Below are 20,941 nucleotides of genomic sequence, written 5' to 3'. Positions count from 1 at the left end.
TGTACAAAAAACCCCTGTAAACACAAGTTTACATATACAAGAAGCCTGCACTTGTACTGCTGAACTTAAAATAAAAGTTAAAAGAAAAAGTAGTTAAAAAAAAAAAAGCCAAGGTTAACGCAAGAACAAATCCTAAAATCATGTCATATGCCCATGGCTGCTCGGTAGAATAGAAAGAAAAATGTGCATGCTAAATTGTGGGTAGAAAGAAAAGTTAATAAATGACTATTAAACCGGAATATTTCTCATTTATCTCCTTATTTATAAAGCACTTCAGTATAATTATTTACAACATGTTAAAAGTAGTATTTTCACTTTCTCATTTGTGCATACCTGACTGCAGAATAAAAGCTATGACTTTGTTTCACTTAATATATGTACAAGAAAGTTCACAGTTGCATTATTTGTCACATACAGAAATAAATAGAACTCAAATCAACAGTAAAATTGATAAATAAAATATGGCATGTACATATAATGAAATATTGGATAACAATGCCAATTTGTGAAATATTGCCACATATAATATTGGTGACCTCATACCCTGCATGACCTTGGGAAAACTGGGACAGCTTGTCTTGCACACTACACACTAACATGGAAGCTTTTAAAGGCAGTAACTTGAAATGAGTTCATAAATATGTTGGCCTAATGCAGCATTTGTTTTATCAGACGGTAGAACTTATACACTGTACTTGACTTCTTACTGGACTATAATGATAACATGGTGACAAAGTCAATGTAATTAGGAAGGCTTCCTCTCCTTCACTCCAGAAACATTTCCAGAAAATGCACTCTAGATTGCATTTCTTGCCATGTTCTAGGAAAATACGAGACCAATTTTAACCACAGAAGATATGCAAACCTAAAAAGAGAAGGATGTAATTATTTACCATCAAGAAATATATCAAGTAAGAAATACTTCTTATTTCTTAATTTGTGTAATGACTAATATGTTAAAAATGTGCAAAGTGCTGCATATACTATTTTCAAAATAGGACGTATACCAGTCATTCTTAACCCTGACTGTGTTAATATTAAGTAGAGGGCTTTAGACAAACACCAGTGCTGAAGGCCTACCTCTTATACCGCTTTAATTGGTCTCTATGAGACCAAGACTTTGGTATCGAAATAATTCTAAGGTGCAGCTGTAAACGAGCTACTGCAAGAGAGTATGACAGAACCACCTAGACTTTCTTTTCTTAGAGTAAAGAATTACTTTGGTAGCTGCTTTTAGGAAAGTCAGATGTCACTTACTATAGTGTTTCATGGTAAACTGAAAATTCAAAATAGCATCATCCTCGATATTTATGTACTAAGATAGGTCCAAATTAGTGTTTCCTAAAGCTTGGGACACCTGCCCTTGTACACAGGCAATTTTAATGAAGTGTCACATAAGTACACTATTAAAAGATATTGAAACATATAATTAGAAAGTTTTTGCCTTTTTAATTTTCTTTCAGCATATCTAATTACATTGAGGACAAAGTCTCAGTTTATTTCTAATTTGTCTTTAGCCACTCCTTTTAATTTGCTAATCTGACTTCTAAAGAGAGCAAGAGCAAGCTTGGCATATCTGGGAGACAAAATACATAATTAAAATTTGATAATATTGTTCTGGTATATTGAATTTACTTTGCAGTTGTCTTTCAGTGTGAAAACTGACACTGATTTCCAGTTTGTATTGTATTTATTAAATGCATTAACTAAAATTATTTTATTGAAAGGTACTTAGTTTTATAAAAAAAAAGTTCAGTCATGAATGACCATGTATTACTTAGATGTAGCAAAAGACACTGAATTTGGGAAACAGTGACACAGATTTAGATTTCTTTGTTCATCATTAATTGGCTTATATTTGAGACTCTTTGTCTGTAAGCCACAGTTGCAAATGGAAAGAAGTACAAAATATAATGTTGATATCAAAACACTCCTCATCTATTTAAGAAGACAAATACGTGAACAGTTAGAAAAAAAATAACACCAAATAACAATGCAAGACAATACCAAAAACATTCTCACATTGTAGAACATGACTTAGCTCTGTCTGTCAGCACCTCCAATTTGATATTGAGGTTACTTCTATCAATATTCTACCGCATTCACTTTCAAATCTCAGTTTATGTAAGATGAAAATTTTCTTCTAGAATACAAAATAGTTTGAGGAACTAATAAAACTTTTGATTCTTTCTCTAGCAAAAACATTCATATATAAAAACATGCATAATGTTTTACATATTTACAGAGACCACAGATGGATAGGAGAACTTCTATGCACTTTCACATGACACATGAATAAAAGATTAAACTCTCTCAGATTTAGGATCATTTAAAGGTTACTGTGAACAAGTGTATGAAAATGAAAGCTGGTTCCATATTTAGACACATAAATGTATCAAATGTATTTGAAAATTCATATTGCTCTATGGTAACAGAAAATGAAACATTCCAATTTCATTTTAATATTTCGATATTTGAAACAATGGAATAATTTTTTTCAGATAGTTGATTAAATTTTCATTTTCATAAACTAGTGTTAACAACATGTGTACATACAACTGAATGATCATAATTCTGGAATTTTTTTCTTACTCATCTTTCTTATACTTTTATGTTTGTTTCTTTCTTTTCTAAAATTGTGCTAAAACTTCATCTTCATATTCAAGGTAAACAAACGCCAAATCTGTCCTCGTGGTCATGGCCAATTCTAGAAGACTACTACTAAGTTTTCTTCGATTCTTTATAGATAAAATATTTTCTCAAAATCAAGGTTTTATTGTTCACTTTAAAAAGTTAATCAAGTCTTTTCTTATCTTTTAGTCGTGTTGTTAGTACTGTTCTTGTTCCTCGTTCCTCCTACTCTCGTTATATAAATAGCTTATTTTTATCCCCATATAATATGAATTTACATAACTAGGAATTATGAATACTCCAGATTATAGAAATTTGTGTTCATTCACTCATTTGTGTTTATTCACTGACATCTCTTATGAGCTAAGCACTATTCTTAGCACTTAGAATTATTACTTTTTTTAAAAGTTCCATATTGAGAGTGAACAAATTAGTTCTTCATGAACCCATTTTGGAAAGTCCAAAATTACATTTGTTCCTGGAATTCTGGAACAACATACCAAAATCCCCAATGAAATATGAAACCATCCTAACTTCACCCCAATTTTAAGCATATGTTGAGTCAAAAAGATTTATATAATAGAAAAAGGCTGTTTGTGTAATTTACAGATTTACAAGTTTATATCTTTTAACACGCAATAAGGCTAAAAGCCTTACATTATTATGAATCCATATCACAAAATGAGAGTAACTTAATGGAAGAACAAGATAACTTACTGTCTTTTCTGGCAGTATATTATCATCTCTTACAAAAGGCTGCAACACTAATGTGCTTATTGTAAAATTAGGCTTTTATAGAATCCATGCTCTTCCCCCATCTTTCCTATTATTACTTTCTCTAGTCTTTCTAATAATATCAGGTCCATAATCACCAGCAGTCTCAACACAGAACACATAGCCATTTAAAAGTTCACAATTAATCCAATCAAGAATGTACTCTCTAAGAAAAAAAAAACCTTCATTTTGTCTAGAAAACTGAATGTGATCATTTTTTATGTAAGAGTTTCTGGAAAAAAGAAACGTAGTCACTGTGTTTTAAAATCTACTATTCTGTAACATAAGTTTTTAATTATCCCATGTAAATATTTAGGAGTAGAATTACTGTGTAATATGTTGGGTGTATGTTTAACTTATAAGAAATTGCTAAATTGGTTTTCCTGAGTAGCTATACCATTTTCATTCACACTACCTATGTAGTTCCCATTGCTTCACATCCTCACCACACTTGGTCTTGCCAGAGTGGTTTTTATTTTGCCAATTCTAATAGGTGTGTAGTGATACCGTATTATGATTTTAATTTGCATTTGCCTAATGGGTAATGGCTAATGATGTTGAACCTCTTTTCCTGTGATTATTTGACACCTCAAAAAGTTAGATGAATCTCTAAAGTATTATGCTAAATGAACTGTATGTGTCTCTAATTATATTCCTGAAAGAAAAATCTTCAATGATGAATAACAGATCAGTTTTAAGGAGTAGAGGGTTTTGTTGTGGTGGTGATGGTTTGCTTTTTGTTTTGTTCTTGTGAGTACCATAAGTACCACTCAAACCAAGAATACTGATTTGGGTAGCACTTATGGTACTTGAGAGAACTAACATATATGTTAAAATGTATATAAATATACACTTGAAAAGGTCCATTATACTGTATGATAACTTAAAAACAAAACTATTATTCTGTAACCTAATCATTACATTTTAAAAAATATTCTCTGCCATTAGATATTTGTGGAAATTTCCTTAAAGTATGAGATAATTGGGCTTAAAATTTTAAAAATTTTGTGGGGAGAAATAAAATTTCATTAATGAACTAATACTCTGATTTCTTGTTAGTTTTGTATACAATTTTAAATATCTTTTTTACTATTTGCCTGGATTTATACACAGATTAAGTTAAATAACAAACCTTATGGATAGGAAATTAGTACACTTTTGTCAATGCTCTCTATGAGAATCCCTTCAAATTTTAAACATGCAATTAATGACCAATTCATAATAATTAACCTGGAATTCATCAAGAGTCTTTGCCATTTATTAGATGCAATGCATTTAGCTCTATGAAAACAAATCTATTTACATACATTAGTTAAATATAATGCAATAATTTTATTACAATGCCATGAGTATGTTTTAAATCACTGACCTAATAGCAGAATCAATAACTGGTTCTTAATATTGCTAAGATTTTGCAATAGGCTGGAGAACAACATGTTATATAACTTAGAGGAAGCTGAGAGTCAGCACTTGAGTTAATTGTCAAGCAACTGGAAACTGGTAGGTAAAATGCAATCCTCGTCATTCCCCAGATCATATAGGTACACTTTCCCCTAAGAATGAAACTCATGATATTAGTATATAAAGTTTTTCCCCTGATCCAAACTCCTTACCTGAAACACAATTCAGATTACTTACAATGGTTTTGAGGTCATGCATTAGGAAATAGCTTTCTGCCTTCTAATTTCTTCCCCCTTTTTCATTCCCAATCAGGACCTTCTATTCATTCTTAAATTAAACTAAGCTCCTTTTTCATTGGGGAATCCTTGTACCTGCTTTTACCTATGATGATAATGGTCTTCCCTTCAAACTTTTCATTGGTGGGTTATTTTCCTCCTCTCATAGTCTCTACTTCTTATCCATTATTCATAATTGCCTTTCCTGGCCAGTATATGCAAAGTAAAATTTCCTTGATTATTTTCATCACACCACACTTTTAAGTTATACCCTCAACACTATCACAATTTGATGTTTATTTAATTTGTTTCTTTACTGTCTGCTTTCCCACAGACAGCAAGGTCTATTTCCTAGTACACCGCCAAGCAAGTATTAGAAACTCAATACAGGAAGGCAGGAAGCAGGCAGGAAGGAATTTATCCACCTTGCATTTATATTCATTCTACATTTAGCACAATACCTCAGAGCTCAACAAGGGTCAAATGGCATCTTATGTTAGCTTATTTCAAGGGAAAAGTAAACAGAATCGTGTGGATTTATGGGTTTAAAAAATGTAAAAGCTAGCCAGGCATGGTGGTGCGCCCCTGTAATCTCAGCACTCGAGAGGATGAGGTGGGAGATTTGCTTGAACCTGGGAGTCAGAGGCTGCAGTGAGCTGAGATTGAGCCACTGAAGTCCAGCCTGGGAGACAGAGTGAGACTTCGTCTCAATAAATAAAAAAATAAATAAATAAAATAAAAATAAAAAAACAATGTTTGAGTATAAGATGTGTGTCTGGGTACACAACTACCTTGTATCAGAGTCAATAAGTAAAGTAAATCAATATATAGGTATGATATTGTCTTTAAGTTAATTTATAAAAGCAGTGCTATATATCATTACATTATATATAGTATATTATATTTTAAAAATTATGTCCTTATTCTAGAAAACAGGCTTTATAAGAGCAGGACTATGTTTGCCTTCTCTGCGCTATATCTTCAGCAGCTGGCATGGTGCTAAGAACATAGTGGATAGGAATTAATAAAAATGTCATTAACAAAATAGATAGGAATTCAAGACGGTATAGTTTTGGTCACCTGAAACAGAGTATACAACTCCTACCTCAAATCTTGTGCTTTATGTGCATTTGTCCTTTTCTGATATATTTTATTGAAAATTAAACAACTGTTAAGAATCTGCTGAGAGTAATAATCAAGAGTAACAACACTTGGTATATCACTTACAACCTGAAGTAAAAGAGACTAAAATTGAATCAAGAAATCTCTCCATACTCATATGACTTTCTAGAGTTTACTGTGATGCTTGATCATCAGAGAAACGGAGAGGCACATGCAAAGGGAAGTTGGTCTCCCAAGAGGACTTCCAACATGGACCATGGAAACTGTTTTAAATGGCCTGTTGACTGCAAGAGTACGTGGAAAACTACAATCAACTGTGATAGAAGTTTTGAGGAGTACGTGAGTACTCACATATTTTTGGTTTTATGGGACTGAGTTAATATTTTTGCATTTTTAAAATTATTAATTAATATTTGTTTAATTTAAACAAATTAAATAAATTTAATTATTAATATATAAAAGACTTTGAGGTGACTGGAAGGTTGTGGATTTTGTTTATGTAGACAAAGTCACTTTTAATATTTCAGGCTTTAAAAAACAATAATTAGCTGAGTTAAATGTTATTCAATGTATGACCTCACTTTTTAAACGTTTTTTTATTTATTTTTTTCTTTTTTTGAGACGGAGTTTCGCTCTTGTTACCCAGGCTGGAGTGCAATGGCGCGATCTCGGCTCACCGCAACCTCCGCCTCCTGGGTTCAGGCAATTCTCCTGCCTTAGCCTCCTGACTAGCTGGGATTACAGGCACGCGCCACCACGCCCAGCTAATTTTTTGTATTTTTAGTAGAGACGGGGTTTCACCATGTTGACCAGGATGGTCTCGATCTCTTGACCTCTTGATCCACCCGCCTCGGCGTCCCAAAGTGCTGAGATTACAGACGTGAGCCACTGCGCCCGGCACTTTTTAAACTTTAAATGGAAAAGACTTATAACAAAATTATATCTCAAATCCTGAGCCATCATTCGGTTGAAAATTCTGTATTGAAGATGATATGCTTAAAAAAAATGGATGAAAGATCGAGACCATCTTGGTCAACATGGTGAAACCCCGTCTCTAGTAATACAAAAAATTAGCTGGGCATGGTGGCGCGTGCCTGTAATCCCAGCTACTCAGGAGGCTGAGGCAGGAGAACTGCCTGAACCCAGGAGGCGGAGGTTGCGGTGAGCCGAGATCGTGCCATTGTACTCCAGCCTGGGTAACAAGAGCGAAACTCCGTCTCAAAAAACAACAACAACAACAACAAAAATGGATGAGGGGTAAGATGCTCTGAAGATAGTGCCTGTAAAGGTGACAGGAAAATAAGCCTGGTGTTTAAAATGATCTAATTAAGTTTAATGTGGCATAACAGTATTTGTGAGGATACAATGAGAAGAGCAATTTGCAACCCAGAAGAAGGCCCTCACCAGAACCCAGTCATGTTGGCATCCTGATCTCAGACTTCTAGTCTCCAGAACTGTGAGAAAAATATTTCTGTTGTTAAGCCACATATTCTATGTGTTTTATTTTAGCAGCAGAAACAGACTAAGGAATCACCTTCAAGTAGACCCTTCCCATTATGCAGCAGGATGGGTCTGTATCACCAACAGAATATGACAAAAGCTATAGCGTATAATTTTTGACAATTTATTGTAAAAACTATGGCTTTTATCTTGAAGACCCTCTCTCCCTCTCCCTTCCTCTCTCCTTTCCTCCGCCAGTCCACTCTTGTCTCCTCTCTTTTTCCAGTTCTCCAACCCCATGGAGAGCTCATAAGGCAAGAAACTGGAGCTTTCTTTTAATAGCCATATTGGAGTGAGCATGAAAGTTAATTTTTTAGCACCTTAAGATGTCCAGCACCCTGTTCAACATCTTGACGGCAATCTTATGAGGGATCTGAAACTACAATCACCAAGTTACTCATTCTTGGATTCCTGCTCCTCAGAAACTGCAAAAATAAGTGTTTCTTATTGGAAACTGCTAACTTTTGGATAAGTGGTTATGTAGACATAGATAACTAATGCAAAGATGGATAATATCTAAGGCTGAAATGACTTAAAGTAACATAAACTGTCATACACTGAAATAGTGTTTTGCTAATTTCTTAGAGTAATAATAAAATACATCCATGCTATGCCCTAGAAATTTCAAGAGTAGTAACAGATGTCTATAGCAACACTCATACAAAAACATTCATGACAGTTTTTTAAATTAATCTCAAACTAGAAGCATCAAGGGGATAATGGGTGAATATATTGTAATTCATACCATGGAATTAATAACAACAATAATAAAAAGGAACTCATGATATATGCAAAAGTATTATATCTCAAAAACATCATGTTGAGCAGAAGAAGCCAGGCGCAAAAGAGTATGCACATTGTTAATTCCATTATTATAAAGTTGTGCAACAGAAAAATATAATCTATGATGAAAGAAATAAGAAAAGAGGCTACCAGGGGCAAGCAGGGATTAGAGAGTAGAAGAATGATGATTGTTAAAGGAATATAATAAAGCATGCTGTTGTGATAGAAACATCACACACACACACACACACACACACACACAGTGGTGGTGGTCATACTGCTGCATACATTTGGAAAAAAAACTCACCTATCTATTAAATTCTGAATAATTTGTTGAATCTAAATTATGTCTTTATTTAAGAAATAGTTGTGGAGAAAAGTCTATTATGTGATGAGTGAATTGGAAGAGAGCAAAAAAGATATTCAGAAGGGTATTTTGGGTAGTGATACAGTGACCCAGGTGACAGATGATGTGGAATTTTGTTCTATGATCAGATGTATGAGGCACAAAGAAAAATGAAAAGTCAGTCATGACCTTGAATAGCAAAATATCAGCTTGGATTGTTTAATTCCTCGTTATTCTCCAGATTCCTTAACCACTGCTTCCATTTCATGTTGTCCAGTATAGACTTGACCATCAAGAGTAGCAACTCGAGTTTGCTCTGAATAAAGAGTTGAATAAATTTGCTTAGCAACTAAGGGATAATGTTTTACAATATCTTTGGGAAAATATCCTTCTTTACATACAATGACACAATTATCTTCAGGAAGGAGTCTTGTATGACAAGATATATTTTCTCATTTAAATAGGAACTATTCCACATTGTTGGAGATATTAAGTTCAATGTTTATATAGGCATTCTCAAAACTTAGGGACCTCTACCCAATTTGCTTATCTCATACAAGCCAAAGCAAGAAACTGGAGAATTACAAAAGCTGTATTTAAAAAAATCCCTCTTCTACACTCCCCAAATTTCAGAGTTTAGCAGGAGTGCAGAGACTACCTGTGCTTCCAGGGGTATATCAGGAGATAAATAATGACTTGTATTAGTAACAAAAACAACAATAACAATAACTAACAAAAATAACACCGTGTAAAGGTCACTTACTATGTGCCCCTTACTATCAATTCCTATTCAAAATAAACTTATAAAATATTATTATCTTCCTTTTTATTTGAGACGGGGTCTCACTCTGTCACCCAGGCTTGAGTACAGTGGTGCAAATACGGTTCACTGCAGCCTTGAACTCCTGGGCTGAAGTGATCCTCCTGCCTTAGCCTCCCAAGAAGTTAGGACCACAAGTATGCACTACCATGCCTAGCTACTTTTTTGCTTTTTTCAAATAAGGTCTCGCCATGTTGCCCAGGCCAGTTTGGAACTCCTGGGCTCAAGCAATCCTCCCAAGTCAGCTTCCCAAACCTTCTTCTTTTTATATGAAGAGATAGAGGCTAACTGAAACGAGTTGACTGGGGGCATCAAATTGAACCCCGATCAAGTGTGTCTCCATAGCTTATGTATTAACAAGTATACTATGCTATGGAACATGTTTGTTTGTTTCTTTTCTTTTTTTTTTTTTTTTCCTGACAGTCATATATGCTGAATTAGAGTGAGATACAATAAAAATTTTGAACATACTTCCTTTTTTTTGAAAAGAATACAAATTTGGGTGGAAATGAGTTCAATTTTTATTACTTAATTAAGCATATAATTATTGGACATCTATTATAGGCTACGCATGCTATGAAAGGTGGGTTATATCAATGGCATCTCTGCCTTTATGTGTCCTGGCTTCTAGCTTAGAGGGATAGAAAATAAAAAAGTAAAAATAGCAAACCAAGAATAACATAATTTTTTTGAATTAATCACTAAAGGCTATAAGTAAATACTAAGGCAACATAAAGCAGAGAGGATTAGAGGACTTGGGAGTACAGGGTGGAGTGGAGTTTGCAGTATTACATTGAGTGGTAAGTGCGGGCCTTGTTGAGAAGATGAGGATTTTGAGCAAAACTTAAAATAAGTGAGTTAATCAGTGGATATGTGAGAGAAATACATTGCACAGGGAACAGAATAGTATACAAAATTTTTCCTGTGTTATCATGATAAATTTCCTGAGAAAAGTAGACGACAAACGTCATATTCTTATTTAATATACATATGGTAGACTGCTAAGAAGAAACAGAACCTTCTGGAAAAGATTAATAAAACAGCCCTGAGTTCCTTTTCTTTCCCCAGCCTTGCAGCTATGTGATAGGAGTTTAAGGATTAAATAAGAGAGGAGTATTTGTGGAAGAGAGTTACTGGCCTAGAGTAGAAGGAACTGTTCAATTTCATATCTCCTGCCATAGTGGGAGGTAGCTCCACTTCTACCTTAAGGTAAGTGAAAAGGAAATCAGGAAATGTACTCATAAATGTCCACCATAAAAAAAGACTAAGAGGCCAATTCTTATCTCTAATCCAAACACAAAAACTTTTGACAACCTCTTAGCATTCTCGGAACAAAGAGTGGCTAGATAATTCTTAGGGAAATTTGGCCTGTATTCTCTATAATGCAAAAATCCCAGAGTTGGCTCAAATACAATTCCTTTCATAAATTAAGAAAGTGTACATTCATTTCTACTTTTATGTTTAGAGTTGCTTTCCTCAATTATGTATCTCAAGTGTGTTTTCAAAAAGCACTTTATAAAAAGATCTGATTACCAACAAAAAAAAGAACATGTGAAGGTATCAATCATTAATTTTTTCCCATCATGATTATATTGACATATTATATTCAGTTTGTCTTTCCCACTTTATTTATATAACTATACAGTAATTTCTGTAACTTATTTGGGTGTATTCAAGTAAATACACACTGTATATTTGTATTTCTACATAGACTTTGGCTTTACAGCAACACTTGGGTTCATGGCAGGGTTTCAGGTATTACAAAGGATCTTTGCTTTAAAACATCCCTTGTTTTCCCAGTGATTATGTTATTTGGTACTTATATGGTTTCCTTTATGAACGGGTGGAGAGTGAAGTATCAGTGCTACTTATTTAGCATTTACATGGTATTTTATCTATGCAGAGTTATACAATAATTTTTATAATAATATAGAATTATTACCATAGTTTGTTCTCTTACATCATAATACTGTAGGGATTAATATGATTTGGAGTTAAGTTTTATTTTTACCCTAAACCACTAATGTGTAATGTAAAAGAAGCTTTTTATTTCCTTTTTAAAGGATATTTATTCTCTAGTGTGTGGAACAAATGAATAGGAAATAACCCTCCTGAGTAATGCAAGGTAGAGAAGACTTTTACATCTCTAAACAACCAAAGTATTTTCTTACATTTAGAAAAAAAGAGTGTGACTATACTTGTGCAATGTGATGTATTGCGCTATGAATTCAAGGAGGGGGTCTTAATTCTGTCCTACAGGAAATATTAAAGGATCCTTGGACAAGTCCCTTCATCTCTCAATATCTCATTTTCTACAGTTGTCAGAAGAAAATATTATCTTTTTCATCTAACTCATGAGTCTACTGAGAGACTAAAACTGTGGATACAAACATTCCTGGAAAAATGTAAAACCCCTATTACTTTCTACTTTCTAGAAATTATAACTTCTTATTCCTCTAGAAATGGAAACTTAAGAGCCTTCATATTGTTACCACATAGCAAAGTCAATTAAGCAGTTGCTAGTATGATTGGGTTGATTAAAATGTCATCCTTCAATATCTACATATTAAAACTATACATATCTATATATGAAGTTGTAACATTATTTCTACTTTAATATTGAGTATAGTTGCTTCACTTTTGTCTTTCACTTTTCCAAGAATTTTTGTAAGAAAACTGGAGGACAACATTGAGCAAGTTTCCTATAAATTTGCTCAATAGAAGGCAAGGTCTCCTCATTAAAAATGGAATGACATGCTATAGTTAAGTTTCCAGATGTATAATTAAGTGCAGATTAAACTATGCTTTACTTACATAGACACAACCAACGGGGAAAGTTATATTCTAAATATAATTTTGGTGCAGCTCTAAATAATTTCATTTAGTATGTTCTTAAATTAAAAAACAATGGAATTTCAGACTATTGCTAAGCATTTCTTTCTAGACCTTCCAATCAAAACAATAAAATGTAATGTAATATTTATGTCATTGATGGAGATTGAGTATCTTAAACAATGCCCTTATATAAATTAGATGTTTTGATTTATTCAGTGGACTAAATGGATGTAAAGTATCTGCTATAGATTCTATCATCTGAAGATAGAATCAGAGAATCATAAATATTAAAACTAGTAAATATCTTATAGATAATCCAATCCACCTATTACACTTGTATGAACACTGTTGATGGATTGAGACACCATACTGAGTAAGAAAACACAGAAGATAATATTGACAGATCTAAGAAAAAACCAGTTATTATAATTCATATATATACACACATATATAAACATCATCATATATATGTATATGTATATATGTATAAATGTTTACTTACATTTATATATATCCACATTCACGTTTATTATATTATGCTACTTCTAGTTTTCTATTGTGTTTAAGCAAGTCATTTAATCTGTCTATAATCTTGGTTTTCTAGTCTTTCAAATGTGGTTGATGATAAATACTTTGTGGAGTCATAATGAAGATTAAGTGTGTGTATGAGTGTGTATGCATGTGTGTATTACTTGATTCAGTGTATGTATAACATGACACAAGCAGGGCATGAAATTGATATTATCTTGTGACTATTTGGTTTCTGACTTTGAAGATGTCACATAGGTATCGGATAACCCAGCAGCAGAAAGACTCATTTTCTTCTGCATGTCTACCTGAAGAAAGTATCACATCTGGAATATCTATCTCAACTGAAATCCTGAATCTCTGAGCCTTTGAATTGTACTGACACCTGAGTGGTCAAACAATTTCTAAACTGCTCTAATTATAACTTTTAATTATAATTCGATCTTCTATAATCAGCCAATTTGGCAGAATTATTTGGAGAACGATAAGTATGTATAATTCCAGTAAAGCCTACTTATACTTAAACCAAAAAGTCTGTCTTGGAATGGCTGGGAAATTGTAGTAGAGAGGTAGCCAGGACCCTAGTAACATATTTATAGCAAAGAGATACAGTATCTAAAGTTAGTCTTAACTCCCTTCCAATTTGAGTGGAAATCCTTGGCATGAAACAATTTTTTAAAGTATAGAACAGAGTCCTCTATCATTAAAACAAATATGCTTTAAATCAATTATTTTGAGGAAAATAGCTGTTCTAAATGAATCTGGGATATGAAAGAGACATTTATATAACAAATTATTTAAATTACTAGCCAATTTTTAACTTTTGCCAACAGTTCAGGTGTTTTGTTTAGATAGTAGCAGGCAACCGGATTCTGGGAAACACTGGCTGATAAGCTTCTATTTTCTTTCTGTTTTTCTTTAATTTTTTTTTTCTTTGGTTAATGGTTGCCTCAGGGTAAACTTTCAAATGTGAAAGGTAGGGTAGCCCTACCTTTCAAATAATCTACCCAGTCTACATCAGGATAGATTATTTGAAATGTTTTGGCTATAACTAAAGCAATTCAGTATGCTGAGGAAATAAATTTTTTTTCTTGATGATACCAGATGGAGCATTTAGAAAGATAGGGAATTACAAGCTTGTCTGTAGAGATTAATTCTGTAATCAAATAGGGGTATATTGAAGAATCAAAATATTTTTTCTATATGCATAGTCAGCCTGTTAAAGAACTATGTAAAATAAAATTATGGAATATAAACACTTTAGCAGCTCATAAAAAACATCACTGAAAGCATCTTTGTTTAAGCAACAGCTAAAAATAGAAAATATTTATAAACCTTTAACTGTATTTTCTTTTCAAAACTTCGAAATGAGCTCTTCAAAGTAAGGTTTAGATGGATCATCAAAAATTCAACCCAATTTATTTCTGCTCAATCTATCCTTGAAAAATAGTTTTGTTACTCTAAGCATATTACAAAATCTTGTTTAATTTTAATAAAATAAAAACATTTCTTGTTTCACTTATTCTTGTTTACTCTAAATTATTTTCTATATTTTCCTATTGTGTTTCTTTCCTTTAGGATATTTTTACTTTGAGATGGAATAAAGTTACACTGAAAAAGTTTATAAAATTGTAAAATTTATGTTAAAATCCGTGTGCATATACATGTGGAGTATATATAGTTTTTGAATATAAGCACATACACATTTATATATGTATATATGTTTTATTTTTTGCAGCCAATATCTTCTCATACTTATTGTGGGTGTATTCTTTATACTATTCCTTATGTTTTATTATATGTATAATATCTCAATGATTTATATATAAATAAAAAATTATTGATGTTAAATTGATTCATTATTCTCAGCTGAATAATAACGTATGAATAATCAGAACAGCTTTAAATATTAAATATGTTGATAAACTACTTTTCAAAATCATCAAAGTATAGGCTACTTTTCTTCAAAGTGAGGTCTAGGGTACTTGTTGAAAATATTCCTGTTGAATATTCCTGTTCTCCACCCCGACATAATAATTCAAAATCATTTAGTGTATAGTGTAGGAATCTCCATGTTGTAAGTTCCCTAGGTTATTTTTTATGACAGCACAAGATATGTGAATGTTTCAAAAATTTTGAATTTCAGAAATTAACTATTTCACTTATGAGGAGATATTAGCCATTAATAGTCTCACTTCAGAGCTTTATTTTTCTCCTTGCTTTACTTTTGTAAAGACACAGACCAATAAACTTTGTTATTAATGAGGGGGGAAACATCCTTTTGAGTTATATAAATGAAAAATCATTTTTTAAACATTTTCTTTAACTTCCTAGGTGGTTCTACTACTACTGTTTACCACAGAAGTATTATTTCATAAGTACTATTCCCTATGAGCTCCTAGTGTCTCAAATATTTCCCAGTTATTTATTGTCCCTCCTCAGGGTAAGCTTTAGAGATCAAAGCTTCCATTTACCTCCAGTCCTACTCAATGATTCAAATGACTTTTATTATAGGACTGTAAGAGACTGAAACTCTGATGACATTCTCTGCAGCACACAGCAATGACTCCATTCTCTGTCACTACTGAGAAAATGTAAAAATTACCACTTTGGGGAGTTTCCTTTACAAATAGCTCATATTTTTTAGAGCTCTTTTAAAAAACTCATCTAAGACAGTCTGTTACGAATTGAAAATTAAAATGTATCATCAAATGTACTTTTTATATGACATTGAAATGGAAAAGATGGGGCTGTGGCAATAAGAACACATCTTAAAGAGTACATTATTATGAACTAGAGTAAAGTTAAACACGTTTTGGTTAAAATAGGGCCACTGGAGATAAAACACATAGTATTGTTATCTATTAAGTTAGACAGTTGTTTACAAAGATGGAGACGAGTCAAAAAGAAAGACATTCCCTTGTGTCTTGTCTAGATTTTAATCCACAGGTTTCATTAATGGTAGAAATAGGGAAAAGATATTTTTCATTAGTAAGTAAATTAGAAAATAGACATTTTCTAATTTCTGAAACAATTAAGTTTAACAGCAATCCACAACCTTAAATATAAAAATGGGTTCAAATTTTGAATTGAAAAATGATTTTTTCAGGATTTAATGAAATTGTATTACATATAAAACTGTTTCCAGTAAAAAGCCCTCTCCTATTTTGAGAAAGCTATTGAAATCTTATACTCCTAATGAAAATACATTGTATTTTTATAGTAAATAAGGAAGTTATAAAAACTGCTGGAAGAGTTAAGCAGACTCTCGCTGTTTAGAAACTCCAAAGTGAGGCTTTCACTCCTTGTTTTGCTTGGGTCTCTTTATCATAAAGCTATATGTCTCATTACCCATTCTAGAGAAGAGGGGGCCGGAGAAGTTGACTAGATAGTTTCAATAATTTTTTTTTTTAAGTTTACCCTCCATCTCTTTTAACTCCTTTTGTTACAACTACCATGTAAGATTATTAACGCACAAAAAATGTTAGGGAAATGTCTTGATATTTTCTATAGCTAGTTTTTGTTTGGTTGTTCCTCTATATTGGTAGAATGTGAGAGTTATATTTCTAGAACTTTATTTCAAAATGAAAGCATAGAAGAATGCAAGTAATGTAAATAGTGGACCTCTGATGTGCCTTTGGGTCCTAGTTAGAGATTTTGGAGCGTGGGGGAAGTGTTTAGGTAGGTAGACAAATAGTCAACTAAGCTGCATGGATGGTTACTTCTGTAATACTCTTGACTCAAGGAAGTTCAAGGAAATTTAAATGCCAGGTACTTCAGAGTACACACATTTTCAGGGTTTTCAGAGTCCAGTCTCCAGCCTTTCCTTTTTTTCTATTCAGTGCAGCAAGGTTTTAAAGCATTAATGCATACTTCACGATTTTGGCATCACATTCACCTGGTTCAGTATATTTTCCAACACTGCAGCAAGGCCAACTCTTTTCAACATACATTCCCCTATGCAATCATTTAACTACATTCTCCATCCTGTGCCAAATAGTTCTCCTCCCATATCAACGAGGAGGTAGAGGTAATCAGATCAGGGTCTTTAGATTTTATTAGTGCCCCGTGGCTTCATTGGCCTTCTGTCTGACTGTGTGGATACCCTATGTATATTTAGAGACAGTCTATCAGGTTAGACAAGCCTCTCTCCCTTTGGCCCCAACCAGGACTGCTGTCCCTGGTGCTGAACCATGTTTGCACAAGGGGAGTTGGCTGTCTGGTCAATGGGGCTGGATGCAAAATCTGGCTGAGTGACCTTAAGAATGCCAGGTTCAGAAGCAAAGGATGCCTTAGTACACAGACACAGGGCTGCTTGCCGCCCCCTCCCCCAGCTCCTTCACACATATCCCTCGGGTGTGCGCCAGGACCCCATTTGTAAATTTCTTCTTCAGACCCCCACCCACAACGCTTGCAACATGGCCTCAAATGCTGGCGTGCACCAGCACAGCCCACTCCGACATCAGATTGCAGTAATGTCAAAATGCTACTCCTCAAATACTAAGTCTTTATGAGGTTACCTTTTCCACTCTAAAACCAAACAACAACAAAAAAATAAAATCCAATAAATTAATACATTAACAAAAGTGACCTTCCACTTTTCTCCTTCCAGTCCCCGCCCCATATATTCACTCTCCCCTAAATTATAAAGCCTCACGTCCTAGAAGAGTGTTTTAAATCTGGGTGGTCTCCCGAGTTCCCCCTCCCCACCCCTTCCCCCCACCTCTTTTGAGCAAAACGACGCCAAAAAGGGCACATCTTACCCAGGATATAGCGACAGCAGGAGCAGAATCCACACCGTCATTTTCTGTGAAAATACAGGAGTCGAGTAGACTGAGCTTCCTGTGCTCCATATATTTGGCGAACTCATCGCTTTTTTTTTTTTTTCCTCCTCTCTCCTCTTGCCTCTTGGTTGCAGAAGAATCCCTCCCCTTTGTATTATTCTTGTGCTTATGATCTGATGGTGGCTCCCCCCATCTGCTTCTAGTAGGTCCCGTCACTGGGGAGATGGATTGCTACCAGCTTTGGGAATTAATATTCAGGGGGCAGAGATAAGATCAGCACAAACGCTTGCAGATGCCATCAAAGCGTCACTCTGGCAGCGGCTTCCAAGTCTGGGGGAGTAATATCATCGAGGCAGGGGGAGGGTACAGGGAGAGACTCACACGGAGACAAATAAGGGAGAGGGAAAGACGCGCACACTCGTGTATACTCATGCCCCTCACACATACACGTTCTCCCCCGGGTCCATCGCTTTGGGTTTATCTATCTGTTTGTTTTGATTTTTTTTTCTTTTACAGGGTGCAGCCCCCTGTGTGTGTGTATGTATTTAAAATAAACAGGAAAAAAATCATTAGAGACTCTGCGTGATTAACTATCACGCAGATTATGAGGTCAAAGTGGAAGTGATGCACGCTGCTGCAGCACGAATTAACACATGCGTGGTGTCTTTCCAAAGCTTTTTAACCCTTTACTGCACACATAAGCATGCAAGGACTGGCATTCATGGGGACAAGAGATGCTTTAGCAAGCCCAGAAACTACATCACCAATGACAGAAGGTTTGTGGTCGTCAGATCTGCCAAGAATCCTTATTTTAAACTCGTACAGTCTTAGAAATCATGGTTGCATTGTTAGAGCTGGGGGAGCAGACAGTGGGGGAGGTGTGAGTGTCTCAGTAAGCCATCCTGTAGGCAGACAGATTGGTGAATTCAATTTGAATGAGGGAAGAAAACATTGATAGAATTAAAAGACATGGAGAAATTCTATGCTACTCAGAATTCATTCCTCCCTGGTCCATCCTCTAACCCCAGTAATAATGTAAAGACACAAAACTGCTTGAAGTTTGACAAATGTAATTGCATGGGGATAGCTGCTTGAGTAAAGATTACCTACCACAATCTTTGTGGTAGGATGTGAGAGGGGGGTGCTTTTTGAAGGAAGGATGGGCTGAGGGGTATAATCAGGGGGTCATTTAACAATGCAAAGGGATTTCTGTTTGTTAGGTGGGGGGTTGATTTTTTGCTCTTCTTTGTAATAATTCTGAAAGTTTATATGTTGGATTAGTGGTATTAGCATGCTTCTTCCTTGCCTAGAATGTTACCATGGATACTAACATATAGAAGATACCCCTTTATACCAAACTAATTCATCCACCACAGAGGAAATCCCTTAAATTAATCATGAAAAAGAAAGTGGGAGAGTGTTTCATGGTTCTTTAAAGGCAAGATACTACCACGAAGGCATGCAGGAAGCAGTACTGGTGATGAGGTCCAATCTGAGCCCTTTGTGCAAAGTGACAAGGAGTTGTCTCAAATTAAGTACCTTTCCTGCAAGAAAAAGGTCTTCCAAGAATGGAGTTTGAGTAAGGAGTCCAGGAGGCATAGGAATAAACATGAGAAAATCAGGTCCACTTTCCATCACTAACACTAAAATATACCCAAGGAATGCAGAAAGAATTACCAGTGGCTGATGCTCATCACATGGACTGAGGAGATGCATTCTGACAATGAAGCAAAAACGTCCTGACAGACCCAACTGTAATCCTGCATGGCTTTATAACTCTGCCTAAGGCAGAGATATTTAGACAAAAAATCCAATGAAAACCACATTCAAGTGCAGTTTTGACTTTTTTCTCTTGGGATTAAAATGGAGGCAAAGCAAACATAAATCCCCTTTCTATGTAACTTTTTTTTTCTCTGCTGCACTGTGAAGGCATTTTCCTCTTCTTTAATTTTTATTTGTTTAATTTAGAGGCAAAGTCTTGTTTTGTCAGCCAGCCTGGAGTACAGTGGGATGATCACAGCTCACTGCAACCTAAAACTTGTGAGCTGAATCAATCTTCCTGCCTCAATCTCCTAAGAAGCTGGGACTATAGAACTACATCAATATGCCTGGCTAATATCATGACCCTTCTTATATTCACAATTTTTTTAGTGTCTCTTTTTTTTTCTTTTTTTTTTATGTTATACTTTAAGTTCTGGGGTACATGTGCAGATCTTGCAGGATTGTTAGATAAGTATACACATGCCATGGTGATTTGCTGTCTCCATCCCCCCATCACCTACATTAGGTATTTCTCCCAATGTTATCCCTCCCCACTCCCCACTATTTCTCCCCTAGCCCCCTGCCCCCCCAAAGACCCCAGTGTATGATGTTCCCTTCCCTGTGTCCATGTGTTATCATTGTTCAACACTCACCTATGAGTGAGAACATGCGGTGTTTGGTTTTCTGTTTTTGTGTCAGTTTGCTGAGAAAGATGGTTTCCAGCTTCATCCATGTCCCTACAAAGGACATGAACTCATCTTTTTAATGGCATGCATAGTATTCCATGGTGTATATGTGCCACATTTTCACAATTTTTTTTTAAAAAGAGCCTAGTTTGTTGATAGCTGTATATATTTTCTCACTGAAATTATTGAATCACACTTTTGTAGGATAAGATATGTGTGCATGTATTTACTTAAGTCCCTACAAAACCCAAGAAAGTGAGATAAATGGAAAAGATTGGCAGGTTATGAATCAGTAAAGTGGTGGAAACCATGCACACTGAAGTGCTGATACTCCATCCAAATGGAGTTGCCACTGTTAAGTTCCAATCAGAACTGCCAGAGAAATGGAAATTGATTTGCAGGGTAAAATGTTCTAATTTTTAAAATGCAAAGGAGGCCAAAATAAGCAGGCATGCAGGCCACAAGGCTGCAATTTTTATAGACTATATAAAATATCTATATGTGACAATTCTGTTACCATACATGACATTTCCAAATTTTTGTGTAAATTTCTCAAGTGAGTTTATTTATTATCAACCATAACGAAGTTGTGAAAATGAATGCTGTCACATTCACAAAGAAGTGATTCATGTACTGATCCCTTATCCGTATAAATTAGAAGCTATTGAATGATGGAATTTTACCCAGCATATTAA

General features: G+C 34.5%; 1 protein-coding gene across 2 annotated transcripts in view; it reads right to left on the bottom strand.

Annotated features, from left to right (window-relative positions):
* Window positions 1-18,291, bottom strand: part of GABRG2 (gamma-aminobutyric acid type A receptor subunit gamma2) — a 94,539-nt gene extending 76,248 nt beyond the window's left edge. The window contains exon 1 of one of the 2 annotated variants that reach the window (XM_021672214.2): window positions 17,779-18,291. In XM_021672214.2, coding sequence (XP_021527889.1) covers window positions 17,779-17,885 — 107 coding nt within the window. In that variant the 5' untranslated portion in view covers window positions 17,886-18,291. The remainder of the gene's footprint in view (window positions 1-17,778) is intronic. The other variant, XM_021672215.2, reaches the window with a different exon arrangement.
* Between the last annotated feature and the right edge of the window lie 2,650 nt (window positions 18,292-20,941).

This window comes from Aotus nancymaae, unplaced genomic scaffold (assembly GCF_030222135.1).
Source record: "Aotus nancymaae isolate 86718 unplaced genomic scaffold, 86718_ANA_hifiasm-v0.15.2.pri h1tg000015l_0, whole genome shotgun sequence".
Classification (NCBI taxonomy): Eukaryota; Metazoa; Chordata; class Mammalia; order Primates; family Aotidae; genus Aotus; species Aotus nancymaae.
Note: the sequence above shows the minus strand (reverse complement) of the source record. Positions and strands in the feature narration are given on the sequence as shown.